Genomic DNA, 18,319 nt, shown 5'->3' with positions numbered 1-18,319 from the left:
CAGAACCCTAACAGAGTAGCCATTCATTTTTGTCCAGACAGTGGTCCTGAATGGGGAACCCCACTTCTGTGTTGTCCACATGTCCTAACTGCTTATGTGCAGAGTTGGATTTGCTAAGACAACCCCTCTAAGTACATCAAAATTTAATGGCATTATAAAATAAAAGGAGAACCCAATTTAAAAATATGATAGTCACTATTTTAGCCAGAGTGAGAACTGTAATTTTGAAAAATCAAGGTTGTACCTTATTTTTCGGACTATAAGACACATCTAGGTTTTAGAGGAGGAAATTAGTAAAAAAAAATTGAAGCAAAAAAATGTCGTCAATTCTGGTATACATGCCCCACTCATCCCTATCCTGGTATGCATGGCTCCTTTCATCCCCATCCTGGTATACATGCCCCCCTCATCCCTATCCTGGTATGCATGACCCCCTTCATCCCTATCCTTTTATACATGGTCCAGTGTTAGCCGCAGCAGCTGGCTTTCTGCAGCTGGCGAGCATTCTTGTGTGCTCACTACTATTGGGAACAAATATTCACTGCATTGCAAACCTATGGGCGTGGAGAACAGTGAATATTCATTGCCTTAAGTAGCGGGCACATGCAAACGCCCGGCAGCTGCAGGAAGCCAGCTGCTGTGGATAACAGTGTGCCTACTATTAAAGAGAAATGAATATTTACTGCCCTCAATGCCTGTGGAAAGCAATGAATATTAATTTCTCTTTAGCAGCGGGCACAGGAGTTAGCTGCAGTAGCCAGCTCCTGCCTCCTGTGACCCTCTGCTCCCCAACTGTTGCTCCCCCATCTCCCTACCACAACCATAGCAGGTACATCTGGACTATAAGACACCCCCCCATATCTTTCCACAATTCTGGAGGAAAAAAATATATCTTATAGTCCGAAAAATACGGTAAATGTATTGTCAGTATGCTTTTCTGCTAACTATAAGATGATCAGGGTCAACTTGGAAAACATTTTGTGCTCCCAATAGTGAGAATATTGTAAACTGCAGTGGCAAATGATTAACTCATATCTTAATGGCAGAGACATTATACGTTCCTTTTTCAAAGGTAACCCATGTAGAATGTATAAAAAGATTGGCAGAATATTTTTAATAAACTCTTAATTGTAAATGAGAAAGAAATACTAATCCCCCTTTACTTTTCCCAAGCTTATACCAGTGACTTACTTAATTTCCATTAAACATTAGGAGATACTATATGTACCGTATCTTGGTCTTCTTTTCAGCTTGTCTCAGTGCTCGACCCTTTTACTCTGCACTTAAAATCATGAGCTGCACTAGTCAAAAACTACAGATCGACTAGGTCAAGGCAAAAGAAGCAAAAAAGATCCTGTTTGACCAAATGGTCACCTGCGTCTGTTTGTTTGGCTTTTCTTTTGCCTCGTTTGGACCAAAAAACTTGAAATTTTGCCAACATATGATCCACAGCCCATTACTTATTCCAACAGATAATGCAAAGAAGAAAGCTTTTCATCCATTTGTCAATCAAATGTTCTGGTTATTCATATGTAGGGGAATGCTTTCAATGCTCGTGTCTGGTAACCAATATTCTTTTGCTAAATCAGCTTAACATATTAACTGTGTAAACTCCAGCTTTCCTGAGAACCAGGTGTGTTTATGTTGTCATATGCATGTTTGCTAGCTGTTGCTTGGATTAATGCATGATTGGGACATTTAAGCTTTAAGCTTTTATGTGTTACAATGCATGTTGCTCAAAACTATGCAATGCCACCCAACATGATTGTCATTTGTTATAACAAATGATAATCTTTTGTATATTATATGATTGAATGTTTTCGTATTAAATGTATTACTGCTAAACTAAAGTTAAAGACAACTTGTTTTATATCTTTGTGTTACAACTTTTCACATCACAATTTTTGTCTATATTACCATTCCGGAAGTTCATTGATTTAATATAATTTGCTGTAATTAGTTTGGATTTTTTAAATGACACTATCTTGTGCATAAGGAAAGTCATAATTTGTTTTGTGTGATTAGAACCACCAAATGTATTCACCAATGCATTATTTTTATTGGCTGCTGATGCAGTTTTTAGGGCGTTCTCCAAAATTAGAAAAAAAAATATGGCTGCTTTCTTTCAAAAACAGTGCCCCACATGTCCATGAGCTGTGTCTGGTATTGCTACTCAGATCAATTGGAATCAATAGAACTGAAATGCAATACCACACAAAACTTGTAGACAGATGCAGTTCCATTTTTTCTTTTAAGAAAATATTTTTTCCTGGATAACGCCTTTAAGTGTATTCACCTTATCTGCCTATCAGAATTTACTTCCAAAACAATTACAGCTGTAATCTGAGAAATCGGGCCATGCTAGAAGAGATGTGACAACTGAAAGTAGAGCCTATTTTTAAATCTGAAAGTATGTCTTCTCCAACGGAAGTGACCCAGTCTCTATGAAATGTCCATTTATGCTTCTAAAACATTTTCACATAGATTGGTTTTCCCTTAAGAAAATGCAAATCTAATGTGAATTTTTCACAGCAGAAATCCAAGGATGAAACTCCTGAATATACACACATGGCCTAATGTAACAAATAAGAAATATATCTAAGCACATTTGCCCTATTGATTCACCAATGCCAAATCAAAAGGGTCATAAACTTTCATTTTACTTTAGACTTAGGGCTCTGTGATTTTTCTCGAATGAAAAAAAAGTCCAATTTTTATGAACACCAAGAAGTGTTCATCAGTTTTTCTAGTATGAAAAAAAACTGAAAATGTTTCTCAAGCTTCTAAAATTGTCCATGAAAAACTGGCAGCACACAGATTTCATCCGAGTGCTGTTCAGGTTTTTTCATGGACCCATAGACATTGTGAGTTTCATTGATAGCGGTGTTGCAATCAGTGGGGGAAGAGGGTTGCATTGACAATCCAACACAACACATTTTATAAGTAGTCATAAACTTATAAGTAAGAATAAAGTTACGTTAAAATCAAGCACACCATTGTTTTTTCTTGTGAAATTCTCCATAAGTTTGATGTGTCACATGACCCTCTTCCCACTGAAAAAAAGTTGGATCCAAAATAGCCGACTTCAAAATGGCCACCATGGTCACCACCCATCTTGAAAAGATTCCCCCCTCCCATATACTAATGTGCCACAAACAGGAAGTTGATATCACCAACCATTCCCATTTTATTTAGGTGTATCCATATAAATGGCCCACCTTGTATAAAGACATCACACGTGGTCGCTATCACTCCCTATTAAAGAAATAAAAACTACAGATAAAATATTTAAACATTGTGGGAAAAAAAAGCAATAAAATAATTTTCTAAGTAATACTTCTAAACACTGGTTATGCAGTCACCACGTAACAAATGTCACCATATTGTTACTGAACAAGTCCGTTATACCAAAACTAATATACCAATATTAGTATAAATACAAGTATAAATTTGAAGAATAACAACATACTGATCTCTATCAAAGACCACCATGCTAACACTAATATTACCACCAGTGACATTGTACACAAGAACTCTGTAGATCATATTTGTGTATACTTTATAGTGCAGGTTAATCCATTGATTTACTGGTAGCGCATCCAAACTAAATAAATCATTTTTGTTTTTGTTTTTCATCTTTCAAAGACTGCAATGACTTTTTCCAGCCAGGACTCATCTCTGTAGAAAATAACACACAGACATCTATTACTGTTCACTTGTACAAAAACATCCACACTATTTCCACCACTGCGCCAAATGAAAAAGAAAAGTGCAGTAGTAGCATTCTGGTCCTCTACACAGTAACAGTACCTACCTTGTGTTCTGCCCATAGCAAGAGAATTCACAAGTAGAAATTATAGTACAGTAGTGATGTCTCTTTTTCCTTTGTGATCCCCTCACAGTAGAAATCCCCCCTCTGAAGCCCCTATACATTATTAATGCTTATATTCAATTTTGTGGCTGCCATACAAGACTAAAATTCCTTTGTTGCCTCACTGAGTGTATTGTCCGTCTTTGTGCTCAAATATAACAGTAATGCCACCTACCCAGTGGCAAAAATATGGGCCACAATGTGGTGTATTATTGTATGTCTCCCATTGTGTAGTCGTAGTATTCCCTATTCTGGCCCCCATACAGTAATAATGTTCCCCAATTTGCCCCACACAATAATAGTGTACTCCAGTTGGCCCTATACATTAATTATGTGTCCCACTTGCTACCTTAAACTAATAATGTATGTTCCTCATTCTGGCCCTCATACTGTAATTATGTCACACTTCCTGCAATAATGTTCCCCATCCTGGCCCCTTTACTAACGTCAGGGATCCTATAACAATGTTCCCGGCCCTGGCGCTTTTTTTACAACACATTTAAAAAAACTAATACAATTCTAGTCTTCTTACCTCCCTCCACTCCCATGATGTATAGTGTCCTCTCTTTCATTGCTGGCGCGGGGGGGCTGGTGATGCATGAATGCCATGCGTCGCTTGCAGCCGGTAAGCTGCTGTCAGTTGCCAGCCTCTGATTGGCAGGTGGTATATATCAATTGTGGTGCAGAGAAGCAGTGGTTCTCAACGCCACAATATATTTCAGCTGAATATATGTCTAAAGATGCACATCCAGCTGATAACAGCGGTGACTCCACAAGCCTGGTTACAGTCGCACCATCCACAACCGCAATTGGTATGCCATAGTGGAAAAGACTATGGTCAATCGTGTTCCAACAAATGTATTATATTTTACTTTAATTATACCAGAAATCTACTGAGCAGGATATGCCAGTCTGGATTAATCCAAATCCACCATTATTTATTTTTATTAAAAATCTTTACTCATACAAATCTAAAGGCGTCCACACTTTAATGTTCCCTTTATTACAAATTTACAAACGCATTAAATAGACACTAACAGATAAAATAGATAGGAACTATGTTTAGTATTAAGAATGTCTGTAGATCTCATTGCAAAACCATTATATTTTGTCTAGTTTATCTACCAAGCCTGGATCACTAATCCAAAAACTGCCCTGAGACAAAGACGCAAGGAAAACAAAGAAGAAAAGGAAAGGGAAATGAGACGGAAAAATAATGCAAAAGGTAATAATCACAGTAATCACATTTGCAGCATATCTATCAAACTTTATTATTTTTTATTCATTGTCCATACTTTCAGTAAGACTTCATCAACATCTGTGTGTCGTCTCAGCTCTATATATTTTGACATGGGAAATAGGTTATATTACAGATCTAGTCACACAATGGTGTGTGTATGTATATATATATATATATATATATATATACTGCTCAAAAAATAAAGGGAACACTTAAACAACACAGTGTAACTCCAAGTCAATCACACTTCTGGGAAATCAACCTGTCCAGTTATGAAGCAACACCGCCTGTGAATCAATTTCTCCTGCTGTTGTTGCAAGTGGAACAGAAAATAGGTAGAAATGACACGCAATTAGCAAGATAAGGCTAGTTTCACATTAGTGTTTACGGCCGCAGTGTCGGGCTGTGCACGGCCGCCGCTAAGCCCTGCCCCCTGCTGCGCCTCCGCCGGTAGCTCCGCCTACGGACGCATGACGCTGCCTGCGTCCCCTATCTTTAGCACTGGGGACGCAGGCCGTGCGCAGGTATGCGTTTGGCGGCGCACGTGTCCTTTTGACGCTGCGCCGACCAGCGCCAAACGCAACAAGTTGCAATTTGGTGCACTCGGTGCAGCGTCAAAAGGACGCATGCACCGCCAAACGCATACCTGTGCACGGCCTGCGTCCCCAGTGCTAAAGATAGGGGACGCAGGACGCATGCAGCGTCTTGCGTCCGTAGGCGGAGCTACCGGCGGAGGCGTGGCAGGGGTGGGGCTTAGCGGCGGCCGTGTGCAGCCCAATGCTGTGGCCGTAAACGCTAATGTGAAACTAGCCTAACCCCTATAAAAAATGGTTCTGCAGGTGGTGACCACAGATCATTTCTCTGTTCTCATCCTTTTTGGCCGTTGTTTTACCAGTCCTAAAAGTCACTAGCAACCCTTTAACAAGCCTTGCCATATGACTCGTCAGTGCAAAGTATAAGATCTGATTTGGCTCTATTAGAGACTTCTTAGTTTCATTTAAGGCAAGGGGTCTCAAACTCGGCAGAGTAAATGGGCCGCACATAAAAAAAAATTTGAGCTGGCGGGCCGCATTCCTTTCAAACTTAATACACCTCGAACACACGCGGCTCCGCTCTGTACACCTCGTACACACGCGGCTTCTCTCCGTACACCTCGTACACACGCGGCTCTGCTCTGTACACCTCGTACACACACGGCTCTGCTCTGTACACCTCGTACACACACGGCTCCGCTCCATACACCACGCTCCGTACACATGCGGTTCCGCTCCGTACACTTCATAGACACACGGCTCGGCTCCGCACACCTCGTACATACGCGTCTCCACTCCATACAACTCATACACACACGGCTCCACTCCGTACACATGCGGCTCCTCTCCGTACACTTCATACACACGCGGCTCTGCTCCATACACCTCGTATACACACGGCTCCGCTCCATGCACATTGTACACACATGGTTCATCTCTGTACACCTTTTACACATCCACCCTGTAAACCCCTCCTGACCCCACACATAACCTTACCTTCATTCAGCATCATGACAACCAGCACTGACATCAGAGTCCTACATACACTGAGGCCCCTGATCATGTGACCCCTGACTCCTCCCCCTCCCCCTCCTGTGACCTCATCCCAGGTCCTGTGCAGTGTGTGCACACAGAACAGCCATAGCACACTCCTGAATGCCTGCCCTTCCCCCACCTCAGGGAGTGAGACATGTGGTGCACCGTGGGCCGCAGATGCCTGCCTCAGGGGCCGCATGCGGCCCGCGGAACACGTGTTTGAGACCTCTGATCTAAGGGTTAACATTTCTCCTTGTGGAGAGTGACAAATCATATCTCATTCTTTGCCCTGACATGGGGAATTTCCCAACACAGTCTCTGCAAATTGAGATTCTGGTTTGACTTTTATCCTAAGTCATATGGCAAGTGTTGTTAAAGGGTCGCCTTTTAGGATACTCACTTCCATAGGTGGCACTAGAGTTCAAGTCTTCTTTCTCTCTGAAGAAGCAATTTGAATATTTAATGTCCCATAAAAGTATTTTGAGGCTTATAAACTACCTCACATTGGCATGCCATGCTTGGCATGTTACTCTCCACAAGTACTGGAGTATAGTTTCTGACTTTGGTGCACTGGCAGATGAAAGATGCACCAAATTCATTAAAGGTGTTGTCCGCTATTGGAAAACCCCAGCTTAATCAATTTAGGGTCCCAATTAAAGTATAAACAGTGCATATTCACCTTCTGCAGCAACGCTGTTTCAAGGTTCCCAGTGAGTGACTTTGCATTGTTGTGTCACATGCCGGCTGCAGCCTCTGATTGGTTGGTGCTTTTACCATTTAATCAAAGCAGATGTGCACTCTATTGGAATATTGATGAACTGCAGTTGGCGTGCAGATGTTTAGTGACTGTAGCCTGCAAGTGACACAAGAATGCCACATCACTCTCCGGGAACAGCAGCGCTGACATCACAGAAACGGCACCACTACAAGAGATGAGTATCCACTGTTTCTATTTTAGTTGGGTTTTTTTTCCACAAAAATGATCTTTTTGCTCCCAAATTTTTGTTTTTCCAAGGCTAACAGGAGAAATTGAACCCTCAAAGTTGTTGTGCAATTTGTCCTGAGTACGCCGATACCCCATATGTGGGGGTAAACCACTGTTTGGGCGCATGGCAGAGCTCGGAAGGGAAGGAGGACTGTTTGACTTTTTCAACTCAGAATTGGCTGGAATTGAGATCGGACGCCATGTCGCGTTTGAAGAGACCCTGATGTGCCTAAACAGTGGAAACCCCCCAATTCTATCTCCAACCCCCTGACCCCAACACACCGCTAACCATAGTCCCAACCTAACCACAACCCTAACCACAACACACCCCTAACCCTAATCCCAACCCTAAGCATAACCCTAACCACAATCATAACGTTAACACACCCATAACCCTAATCCCAACCCTAACCCTAATCCCAACCCTAGCTCCAACCCTAACCCTAACTTTAGCCCCAACCCTAACCCTAATTTGAGTCCAACTCATTTTAGCCCACCTTTAACCCTAATGGGAAAATGGAAATAAATACATTTAAGGAGGTGATAAAGGGAGGGTTGATTTACTATTTTTTTATTTTGATCACTGTGATGGGGTGACCAAAATGAACCAATAGAAAAAATCTCATTGTTGCTGGGTGCTGGCTGGCAGATCTCGGCGGGTGCACTGCGCTTGTGCCCGCCTTTTTCTTCCCAGAAGTAGACGCTGGTGGCCGTGGGGAGGAACTTAGGAGGGTCCAGGGACACCAGGAGGTATCGGGGGGAGGATTGACGGACCCGATTTCTCTCTCCTCTGATGTGCGATCACATCAGAGGAGAGAGAAATTAAATGAAGAATCTGACTTTTTTCTGTGGTCGTCGTTATACCGTTAATAACAGCGATCGCAAAACCGGGGTCGGTAAAAACTGACCCTATTCATGTTCTCTGTGTTCTCAGCTACCCCCGGTAGCCGACATTGAGGGACGCTATACACTTTTTCCTCAGCGCCGTAATGGCGCTGTGGTTTAAGTACCTTTAACTGCTGCCGTTAAAAGGTGTATCAGCGGTCGTTGAGGGGTTAAAGATCCAACTCTGAAATGTTTGTCATTGATGAAAAACACTTCCATAGTGTAAAGTACTAGTCCGATAAGACTGTGTTGCCTTATGCTGGTTTGCTTACAACATTTGGTTTGTAGAATCCTTACATGTACTGCCATGCTAAAGACAGTATTTAAAGAAACTGAAATAAAAAATGTAAATTAATTTAGTTTAATTTGTCCTAACCCCCAGGTCATATTATTATAGATTGTGATGACAAAGAAGAAGAAGGAAAAAAGAAATCAGATGGACCAGGTATTATTTTTTTTTTTTCTGAAGACGAAAATAATTTGTTACAATTAGTTTGGTGTGTGTGAGTGTTTCAAAATGTTCCAAATATATTCTTTATCCTGTAGATTTCTGCATAGATTGTCAAATTATTGTGAGGCATCTGAAAATTGTGAAATAGTGAGGGTAATGTTATATGTCTAGAAGAAAAGGTTGTCACTCTATTTTTTGAGAGTAGCAAACTTGCTTAAACAAGTTATCTTACTCAGCACTGCGCTCACCGCTAGTCAACAGTTAGCATGAACGCTGCCACCAGTTCTATTTCCACACTGACCAACTGTGTCATTCATATCGATATATAATCGTCTTATCATGTCTGTCTGTCTGTAACCAAAATCCCTGGTGGCCGCGACCAATCAGCGGCAGGCACAGTCGGGCGCAGCGCTCAATTGGGCGCAGCGCATCTGTAAAAAATAGAATTAAAATAAAAAAAGGTTATACTCACCTTCCGACAATCCGCGATCTCCTTTCCACGCGCCCGGCCTCGCGATCCCAGTAATGCTTTGCGCCGTAGACCAGAGATGATGCCACTCTCGCGAGAGCGCGACGTCATCAGCGGTGTTTCGCGTAAATCATTACTGGGACCGCGAGGCCGGGCGCGTGGAGTGGAGATCGCGGGCCGTCGGAAGGTGAGTATATAACTATTTCTTATTTTACCAGAGACCATGCATACCAGGAAAGGGGGGTGACGGGACCACGCATACCAGGAAAGGGGGGTGAGGGTGACCATACATACCAGCAAAGGGGGGTGAGGGGGACCATGCATACCAACAATGGGGGATGAGGGGGACCATGCATACCAGCAATCGGGGGAGGGGGACCATGCATACCAGCAAAAGGGGGGTGAGGGTGATCATGCATACCATGAAAGGGGGGTGAGGGTGACCATGCATACCAGGATAGGGGGGTGAGGGTGACCATGCATACCAGGATTGGGGGGTGAGGGCACCATGCATACCAGGATAGGGGGGTTAGGGTGACCATGTATACCAGGAAAGGGAGGTGAGGGGACCATGCATACCAGGAAAGGGGGGTGAGGGGGACCATGCATACCAGGAAAGGGGGTGAGGGGACCATGCATATCAGGAAAGTGGGGTGAGGGGGACCATGCATACCAGGAAAGGGGGTGAGGGGACCATGCATACCAGGAAAGGAGGGTGAGGGGGACCATGCATACCAGGATTGGGGGGTGAGAGGACCATGCATTCCAGGATTGGAGGGTGAGGGGACCATGGTTACCAGGAATGGGGGGTGAGAGGTACCATGCATATCTGAATTGGGAGGTGAGAGGACCATGCATACCATGATTGGAGGGTGAGAGGACCATGCATTCCATGATTGGAGGGTGAGGGGACCATGCTTACCAGGATTGGGGGGTGAGGGGACCATGCATATCAGGATTGGGAGGTGAGGGGACCATGCATATCAGGATTGAGGGGTGAGGGGACCATGCATACCAGGATGGGGGGAGGGGTACCATGCATATCAGGATTAGGGGGTGAGAGGACCATGAATATCAGGATTGGGGGTGCATTATTGCATTATTATTAAAACTTCATAAATAAACTACATACATATACAGAATACCCGATGCGTTAGAATCGGGCCACCATCTAGTTTTAGAATCGGGCCACCATCTAGTTTTGTATAAACGTAAGAAAGGGAAAAACAAGTCTATGACTTATCAGTTTTTTTACTTTTATTTTTTCACCTCTTTGAAAACTTTAAGGCTATGTACCCACGTATGCAGAAAATTCCTGACTGAAAACCGGACTCCTTCCCAGAAAACGTGTGTTTTTTTCCGCACTTTTTTTGCACAAAAACGCTTTTTTATGCGTTTATTTCCAGAGCATCCCCAGTCTCATAGAAAATAGTTAGAAATGCGGATTTTTCCCTTGAAATTAATGAGCATGCTGCTTCTGGCACGCGGAAAAAAATCCATCAATATGCACAAAAAGTGCAGAATTCATTAAAATGAATGGGATGCTTCTTGTAAGCATTTCTTTAAGCGTTTTTGCCAGTAAAAATGCTTAAAAACCGCAAAAAACGCTTACGTGTGCACACACCCTAATAGTGTTTGGATTGTCTAGCAGTGGTCAACCCTTATAAGAGGTTAGGTAGCTCCTGTTGTACATGCCAGGCATATCCATAAATCTTCATTCACCTGATGGAAGCCAAAAATACTATATCCTGTATGTAGATATCCTTTTTATTACCATATGAAATAGTGTTGTAGAGCACACTGTTCAACAGAATTCAGTGGAAAAAAATCATTCACTGCAAATCACCAAAAAAGCCAACATTTTTACACAAAGCAGAAGATTGTATCAGCCAGAGAAGACTCACATGCCCTCAGGTGCGGTGGACTTCCCTATAATGTCTTGCAGTTATCACATCACACGGTATAGCACTGCCAATCAGGAGGAACTATCATTGCATGTTTAAAAGCAGAGGCAGGGAATGCAGCAGTCATTTTGAGGTGGATCTGGAGAGAGAGAGAGAGGTTGTTACTGCTTAGCTTTGCAATAGATAGGTAGAGAAAATCCATAAAATAGTGGACAAATTCTATAAATAGTGCAAGTTGTACAGCAGCAGCAGTGAAGACGATTAGTGTCATCAATGAAGAAAAGAGAATAATACAGAGATTCAAATGTTGGAGGGAAAGAAAGGTAGGAGAGCTGGCAGCTGTGATTGATCACAATAATAATTATTTCAGTGCATCTGGCATCTACCACTATCTTTAAATTCTTCAAGCAAAAGCAAGCAAGCCAATAGTATTGCTTCAAGAAAAAAAACTAAAACTAAACTGTTCCAAAGTGTGTGTGTGACAAACTACTGTACTGAGTTTGTGAACAGCGAGTATACTAGTCTTATTTGATGTCAAAACACGACACCCAAATACTGCGGCCTGTTGTCGCTGCATTTTTTTTTTCATGTACCTAGTATTTATTGATTCATTTTTGGGAAGGGGAAATAATTGGGTTTAGACAATACAAAAGAGAATATAAACATTTTCAGACATTTAACCCCTTTAAGACCTATGACGTCATAGGTCGCCTCCCCCTATTTGATGCAGGCTCCAGCGCTGAGCCTGCATCTTTTCAGGCATATGACAGCTGATTTGATCAGCTGTCATGTGCCCCTAACAGCCGAGGGTGGAATTGTGATCCACTCGCGGCTATTAACATGTTAAATGCTGTTGTCAGTCTCTGTGAGGAGCATTTAACATGCACGTGTCAGAAGCACGTCACTAACCTGCCCATCAACGCCCTTGTCACATGGTCATGGGGCGCCAATGGGTTGGGTAAAGCCGGTTCTGATTCCAGTTGACCCAGTTCCTTTGTCTCTTTTACTAAATCAAACACAAATGCAGGTAATGCAACAATTTAAATATTTGTGAATTATAATTAGTTCTAGATCTCAAGACTATAGAACCCTAAACCTAGAACCTTTAATTGGGGAATATAAAACAAAGATAAATGCATGGAGTCACCTCCCAATAACAGTGGTTGGAAGGGGAAATCTAGTTCAAATAAACATCATGCCACAATTATGAAATATATTGCACAATGACCCTGTGTGGTCATATTTCTTTCAGTAGGCTGCAGAGTTTATTTGGAGATTTGATCTGGTGTAAACGACAAGCCAGCAATAAATTGGAATTTTTACAAAGGAAATGTAGGTGGCTGGCGATTCCCAATCCATGGGTATACTTCTAAAAAATGTTTTGGGTATAGAAAAAATGGAAATGGACGAGGTAATAGAAAAGGAACAAAAACCCATACCGTGGTCTCAGGAGGAAGTGGAGGAATTTTTACGGCACCGTCAGTTTAAGTCAGTGTTCTGCACAGTCATCCTCCTTCGTAATAATAGTTAATATTTTACATTATGGTCTTTCAATTCCTTGAATGACACTTCTGTTTGTACTACCCTCTTAGATACAGCAGTCTGGGGGATAAGGATGATATTTCATAACTTCTTCCTGTTGACAAGGAACACTTGTAATGGCAGCCAAGATGCCAATAGCACTCTGATTCAGGGCAGCTCTAGAGGTGGGAATCGTGTGGGCTGAGTGTGGCAAAGAGCCCATGACATGTAAAACACTCACTTAACTGTCAGAAAAGTCAAGGATGATGATTGTTTGGTGGACATGATTTGGGAACCAGATGAGGGTGACTTGGAGATAGTTGGTGGTGTCATCAATAAAGATGGAAGTGAATGTCCAGCCAAAAAATATTCCAGGGAGGTGTGCCACAAATATTGGAAGTAGAAGGGGCTTAATAGGCCCTAAAACCTGTCATGGTGGTGACAAGTCCTACATGTGTTCATGGATGATTGGGTAAACAGACCAGTTGCAACAATTGATCCAGCACAAGTCAGAGAAGGTATTTGGCGCAGCAGGTGACATTGTCAAACCCAAAAGGATGAGATTATCCACTAAGGGAGAACACAACCTTACAGTTGTCAAAAAGAATCAGGCATGAATCTGTGCTGATTTTTTTTTTTTTACCTACAGCTAATTTCTTTGATTAGATCAGTTTTAGCCTCCAACTGCCTGTCCATTGTAATCTATGCTGTTCTGCGTTATCTGTACTGTTCTACTACCACCATAGTTTCAGAGTTTTTAAGCTTTATGGTAGACTAAGTCCATCAAGGTCAACACATAGTCTTAGGGTCCCGTTACATTTAGCGATGCACCAGCGATCTCGACAACGATACCACCTGGTCAGGATCGCTGGTGCATCGCTAAATGGTCGCTAGTGAGTTGCCAAACAGGCAGATCTCACCAGCGATGCAACAGCGATCCAGCGATGCTCGGCGGTCACTCCTCCCTGTCAAACGGCAGCGATGATGACGACTTCCGCCTGCGTCCATGCAACGCTCGTCGGCGCCAGCGGGACGCCAACGAGGAGAAAATGGCCCAGGACGTTCCAGCGCGATCAGCAATATCCAGCGGAGGGGCCAGTCGGAGATACGTGTCACATGTAGCGAGATCGCTACCGATATCGCTATTGCGTCACAAAATCGGTGACGCTTTAGCGATATCGCTAGCGATCTCGCTATGTGTAAAAGGCCCTTTACATGTTGATCCAGAGGAAGAGAAAAAACCTCATGGAGCTGACACTAATAGTCTCTCAGAAGCACAGATGGTCAGAGGTTCGTCAATCTGTTAACAACTGCATCTAACAATTGTGGAACAATTTCAGAAAAAAGTTGTTTAACGCAAAATTGTAAAGACTTTGAATATTCCACCAAGTACAGTAAATAATATGATCAAAAGATTTAGACATTCTGGAGTAACCCATATGCCTAAGGGACAAGGCTGACAGGGAATATTGATGACAAAATAGGAAAATGGTTGCACTCAATCGCATTAAAGCACGTCAATGTGAAATACGTGAAATGTGATTAGCAAAATGGCTTTAGAAATTTAGGAAAATACATGAGACACTTCGCACAAAATTTAGCGTCAAGGTAATCTCATGAATCGGATGGGTCTTTGACCTCCCTGTCCAGTGTGAACGCTTACCTAAGGCTAATATCTGCATGCATGGGTGAATGTGTATAATTGGTGCATACCAAAAAACACTCTCGTGGTGTGACTACACATGGTGGTGCCTCGTGCGTGGAAGTGGTGAGCGATGTGGGAACACGAGACGCCGTGCAGTTCAAGCGGAACTGCATTTTTTTTTTCAATAACAGATTTTTATTAAATAATTATTCAAATTTCAAACAGGTACATTGTAGTGATCAAAAATAAAATGAACATTTAGTTGGGTGGAGACCATGGGAGGTGCTAACGTAACGTAACTTTTTTGAGATATCATATAATGATATCATTCAATTGTGTGTCACATAAGGATTCTCTTAGTACTTTTGCTTCCCCCTGACCCCGCACCTTTCATGCATAAATACCTTTTTTATATCGGTTCAGATGTATGTAAACTGCCACGGTCCGGTCCGATGGGCGGGGCTTATTCAACTGCTCCCCCCTCCCTGTCTTGCTCTAGACAAGAAGAAATGCGTAGAGCAAGACAGGGAAGGGGGGGAGCAGTTGAATAAGCCCCGCCCAGCGGACCGGACAGGGGCAAGCAAAAGTACTAAGTGAATCCTTATGTCACACACAATTGAATGATATCATTATATGATATCTCAAAAAAGGGGTGACAGATTCCCTTTAAAGGAAGTAGTATGTCATCAGCAAACAAAAATGTTGCTACTAGCTGGTAACCCCTTATCCTTTTGGGGTATGTGCAGACGATCCGGAACTAGCAGCGCTTTGGACGCAGTGTATGTTTGCAAAAATGTCCAGGAAGGATGGGAAATCTTGAAAAATGAAATTCTCAAAGCACAGTTGTTAACAATTCCGAAAAGAGGGAAGAATAGGAAGCATTTAAGGAAACCAGGATGGGTGAACACAGAACTTAAGCACATGCTAAAAAGGAAGAAAAAGATGTTTATAAAATGGAAAGAGGGAGGCATATCTAAAGAAGAATATAATGCTGTCTGCAGAATCTGCAGGGCACAAATCAGATTATCTAAAGCTGAAAATGAATTGAGGCTTGCAAGAGATGTCAAAAGCAATAATAAAGGATTTTGGGGATATGTCAAAAGTAAAAGAAAAGTCAAAGATGCTATAGGATTTTTACAGGATGAAAATGATGAAATGGTAAGACAGGATGTTGAGAAGGCTGAACTTTTAAATTCCTATTTTGCATCTGTTTTCTCTCAGAAAGGAAATGTAACACCAACTGTTATTCACTGTCCTATTAAGGGAATAGAAGAATCCAGGATATCTATAAACAGAAAGATAGTGAGGAAACACTTAGCTAACCTAAATGAATTCAAGTCTCCAGGTCCAGATGAATTACACCCCAGAGTACTGAAGGAGATAGCAGAAGAAATTTCTGAACCACTCTCCATAATCTTTGAAAATTCTTGGAGAACAGGAGAAGTGCCAGAAGACTGGAGAAGAGCAAATGTTGTTCCTATCTTCAAAAAGGGGAAGAAGGTGGACCCAGGCAACTATAGGCCGGTGAGTCTGACTTCTATACCAGGAAAGATCTTTGAACAAATTATTAAACAACATGTAAGTCAATACCTGGATAAGAATGAAGTGATCAAACAGAGTCAGCATGGGTTTGTAACTAATAAGTCATGTCAGACTAACTTAATTTCCTTCTATGACGGTATCACTGATTGGGTGGATCAAGGAAATGCTGTAGATATAGTATATCTTGACTTCAGCAAAGCATTTGACAAAGTCTCTCATACAATCCTTATTGAAAAAATGACTAAGTATGGAATGGACAAGGCAACTGTTAGGTGGATTCATAGCTGGCTTAGTGATCGGACCCAAAGAGTGGTCGTAAATGGCTGCACATCCAGTTGGAAGAATGTCTCAAGTGGGGTACCACAGGGCTCTGTCCTGGGCCCTGTATTGTTCAACATCTTTATCAACGATTTAGATGAAGGAATTGAGGGTAAACTGATTAAATTTGCTGATGACACAAAGCTAGGAGGGATAGCTAATACTAGAGAAGAGAGAGAGAGGATTCAAAAAGATTTAAATAAACTGGAGAAGTGGGCAGTAACTAACAGAATGGTTTTTAACAGGGAGAAATGCAAAGTACTACATCTGGGCAATAAAAATGAAAAAAGCATATATAGAATGGGAGGAATAGGGCTAAGTGACAGCACATGTGAAAAAGACTTGGGTATACTAATAGATCACAGACTGAATATGAGTCAACAGTGTGATGCAGCAGCAAAAAAGGCAAATGCAGTTCTAGGATGTATTAACAGAAGCATACAGTCTAGATCACGTGAAGTCATTATTTCCCTCTACTCCTCTTTGGTCAGACCTCATCTGGAATATTGTGTCCAGTTTTGGGCACCACATTTTAAAAAAGACATCAACAAACTGGAGCAAGTTCAGAAAAGAGCGACCAGAATGGTGACCGGTCTGCAAACCCTGTCTTATGAGGAAAGGTTGCAGGATTTGGGAATGTTTAGTTTGCAAAAGAGAAGACTGAGAGGAGACTTAATTGCTGTCTACAAATATCTAAAGGGCTGTCACATTGTAGAAGGATCAACTTTATTCTCATTTGCACAAGGAAAGACTAGAAGCAATGGGATGAAACTGAATGGGAGGAGACACAGATTAGATATTAGAAAAAACTTTTTGACAGTTAGAGTGATCAATGAGTGGAACAGGCTGCCACGAGAAGTGGTGAGTTCTCCTTCAATGGAAGTCTTCAAACAGAGGCTGGACAGACATCTGACTGGGATGATTTAGCAAATCCTGCTTTGAGCAGGGGGTTGGACCAGATGGCCCAGGAGGTCCCTTCCAACTCTACGATTCTATGATTCTATGATTCTATGTATGTTTGTATTGAACGCAGGTGAATCCACATGTATTCACTGAACCATGTGGATTCACTGCGTCCAATACATTGTATGGGTGAAATTTATCTTGCTAGGGCTACAGTTTCCGCAAGAGAAATTGACATGCTAATGTCTGGAGAGATGCGCCGCATGTCCGTCTCCGCATCTGTCGATGCATAGTGGGCATGGGATTTCTTTCCCATCCACTATGCTCTAACATCTGACCGCTGCGGGTTGTACACTGCACAAGTACTCAGCGTCCAACCCGCAGCATTTACTAATCGTCTGCACATAACCTTGCAGTTCGGTTTGTGGCATTGTCCTGCCAAAATCAGAACTACATGCAGGTGTACCTGATGAACCTCTAAGTAAATGGGAACTCATGATGACAGTATAAACAGAGCATAAATGATACAGGGTTTGGATTTAGTTATGAGTCTTTCAAATGAACGGTAAATTAGTCAGGTACAGGAAAACATGTGATTACAGATTGTTTCCAGAGTCACTATGAGTCTATGATATATACAGCTCTTGGGCTTAGTTCTTAAATCATAAAATGTGAGGATTTCTCTAATGCTTATTCATTAATCTCGAACAGTCCTTACCCTGCACATCTATATATAGTTATGCTTAAGGGTCCATATATTTTGCACATAGACATTTGTGCATCTTAATGTTAGAAGCTTGGCAACTATCCTAGAAAAGAACCAAGAACTTTATCCTTGCCAAGACTTTGGTTAGTACAAAGGTCAATACCCTAAAACTTATAGGAAAAATACTTAAACTTAGTGTATTTTGCAATACCTCAAAAGCCACATGCTACAAAGTAGCAGGGAATGATAGGATAAACAAGCACACATACACACAGTTATAAGGATGACTGTGCAAGGAGACAGCTGAGATA

General features: G+C 42.0%; 1 protein-coding gene across 1 annotated transcript in view; it reads left to right on the top strand.

Annotated features, from left to right (window-relative positions):
- Positions 1–18,319, top strand: part of PIEZO2 (piezo type mechanosensitive ion channel component 2) — a 438,513-nt gene that overhangs the window by 318,847 nt on the left and 101,347 nt on the right. The window contains exons 32-33 of the mRNA XM_073550976.1: positions 4,988–5,096; positions 8,932–8,994. Of these exons, the coding sequence (XP_073407077.1) occupies positions 4,988–5,096; positions 8,932–8,994 (172 nt within the window). The remainder of the gene's footprint in view (positions 1–4,987; positions 5,097–8,931; positions 8,995–18,319) is intronic.

The sequence above is a fragment of the Dendrobates tinctorius genome, unplaced genomic scaffold (genome assembly GCF_039654945.1).
Source record: "Dendrobates tinctorius isolate UK_male_01 unplaced genomic scaffold, ASM3965494v1 ptg000171l, whole genome shotgun sequence".
Lineage (NCBI taxonomy): Eukaryota > Metazoa > Chordata > Amphibia > Anura > Dendrobatidae > Dendrobates > Dendrobates tinctorius.
The sequence above is the reverse complement of the archived record's forward strand: the minus strand, read 5'-3'. Positions and strand labels throughout refer to the sequence as shown.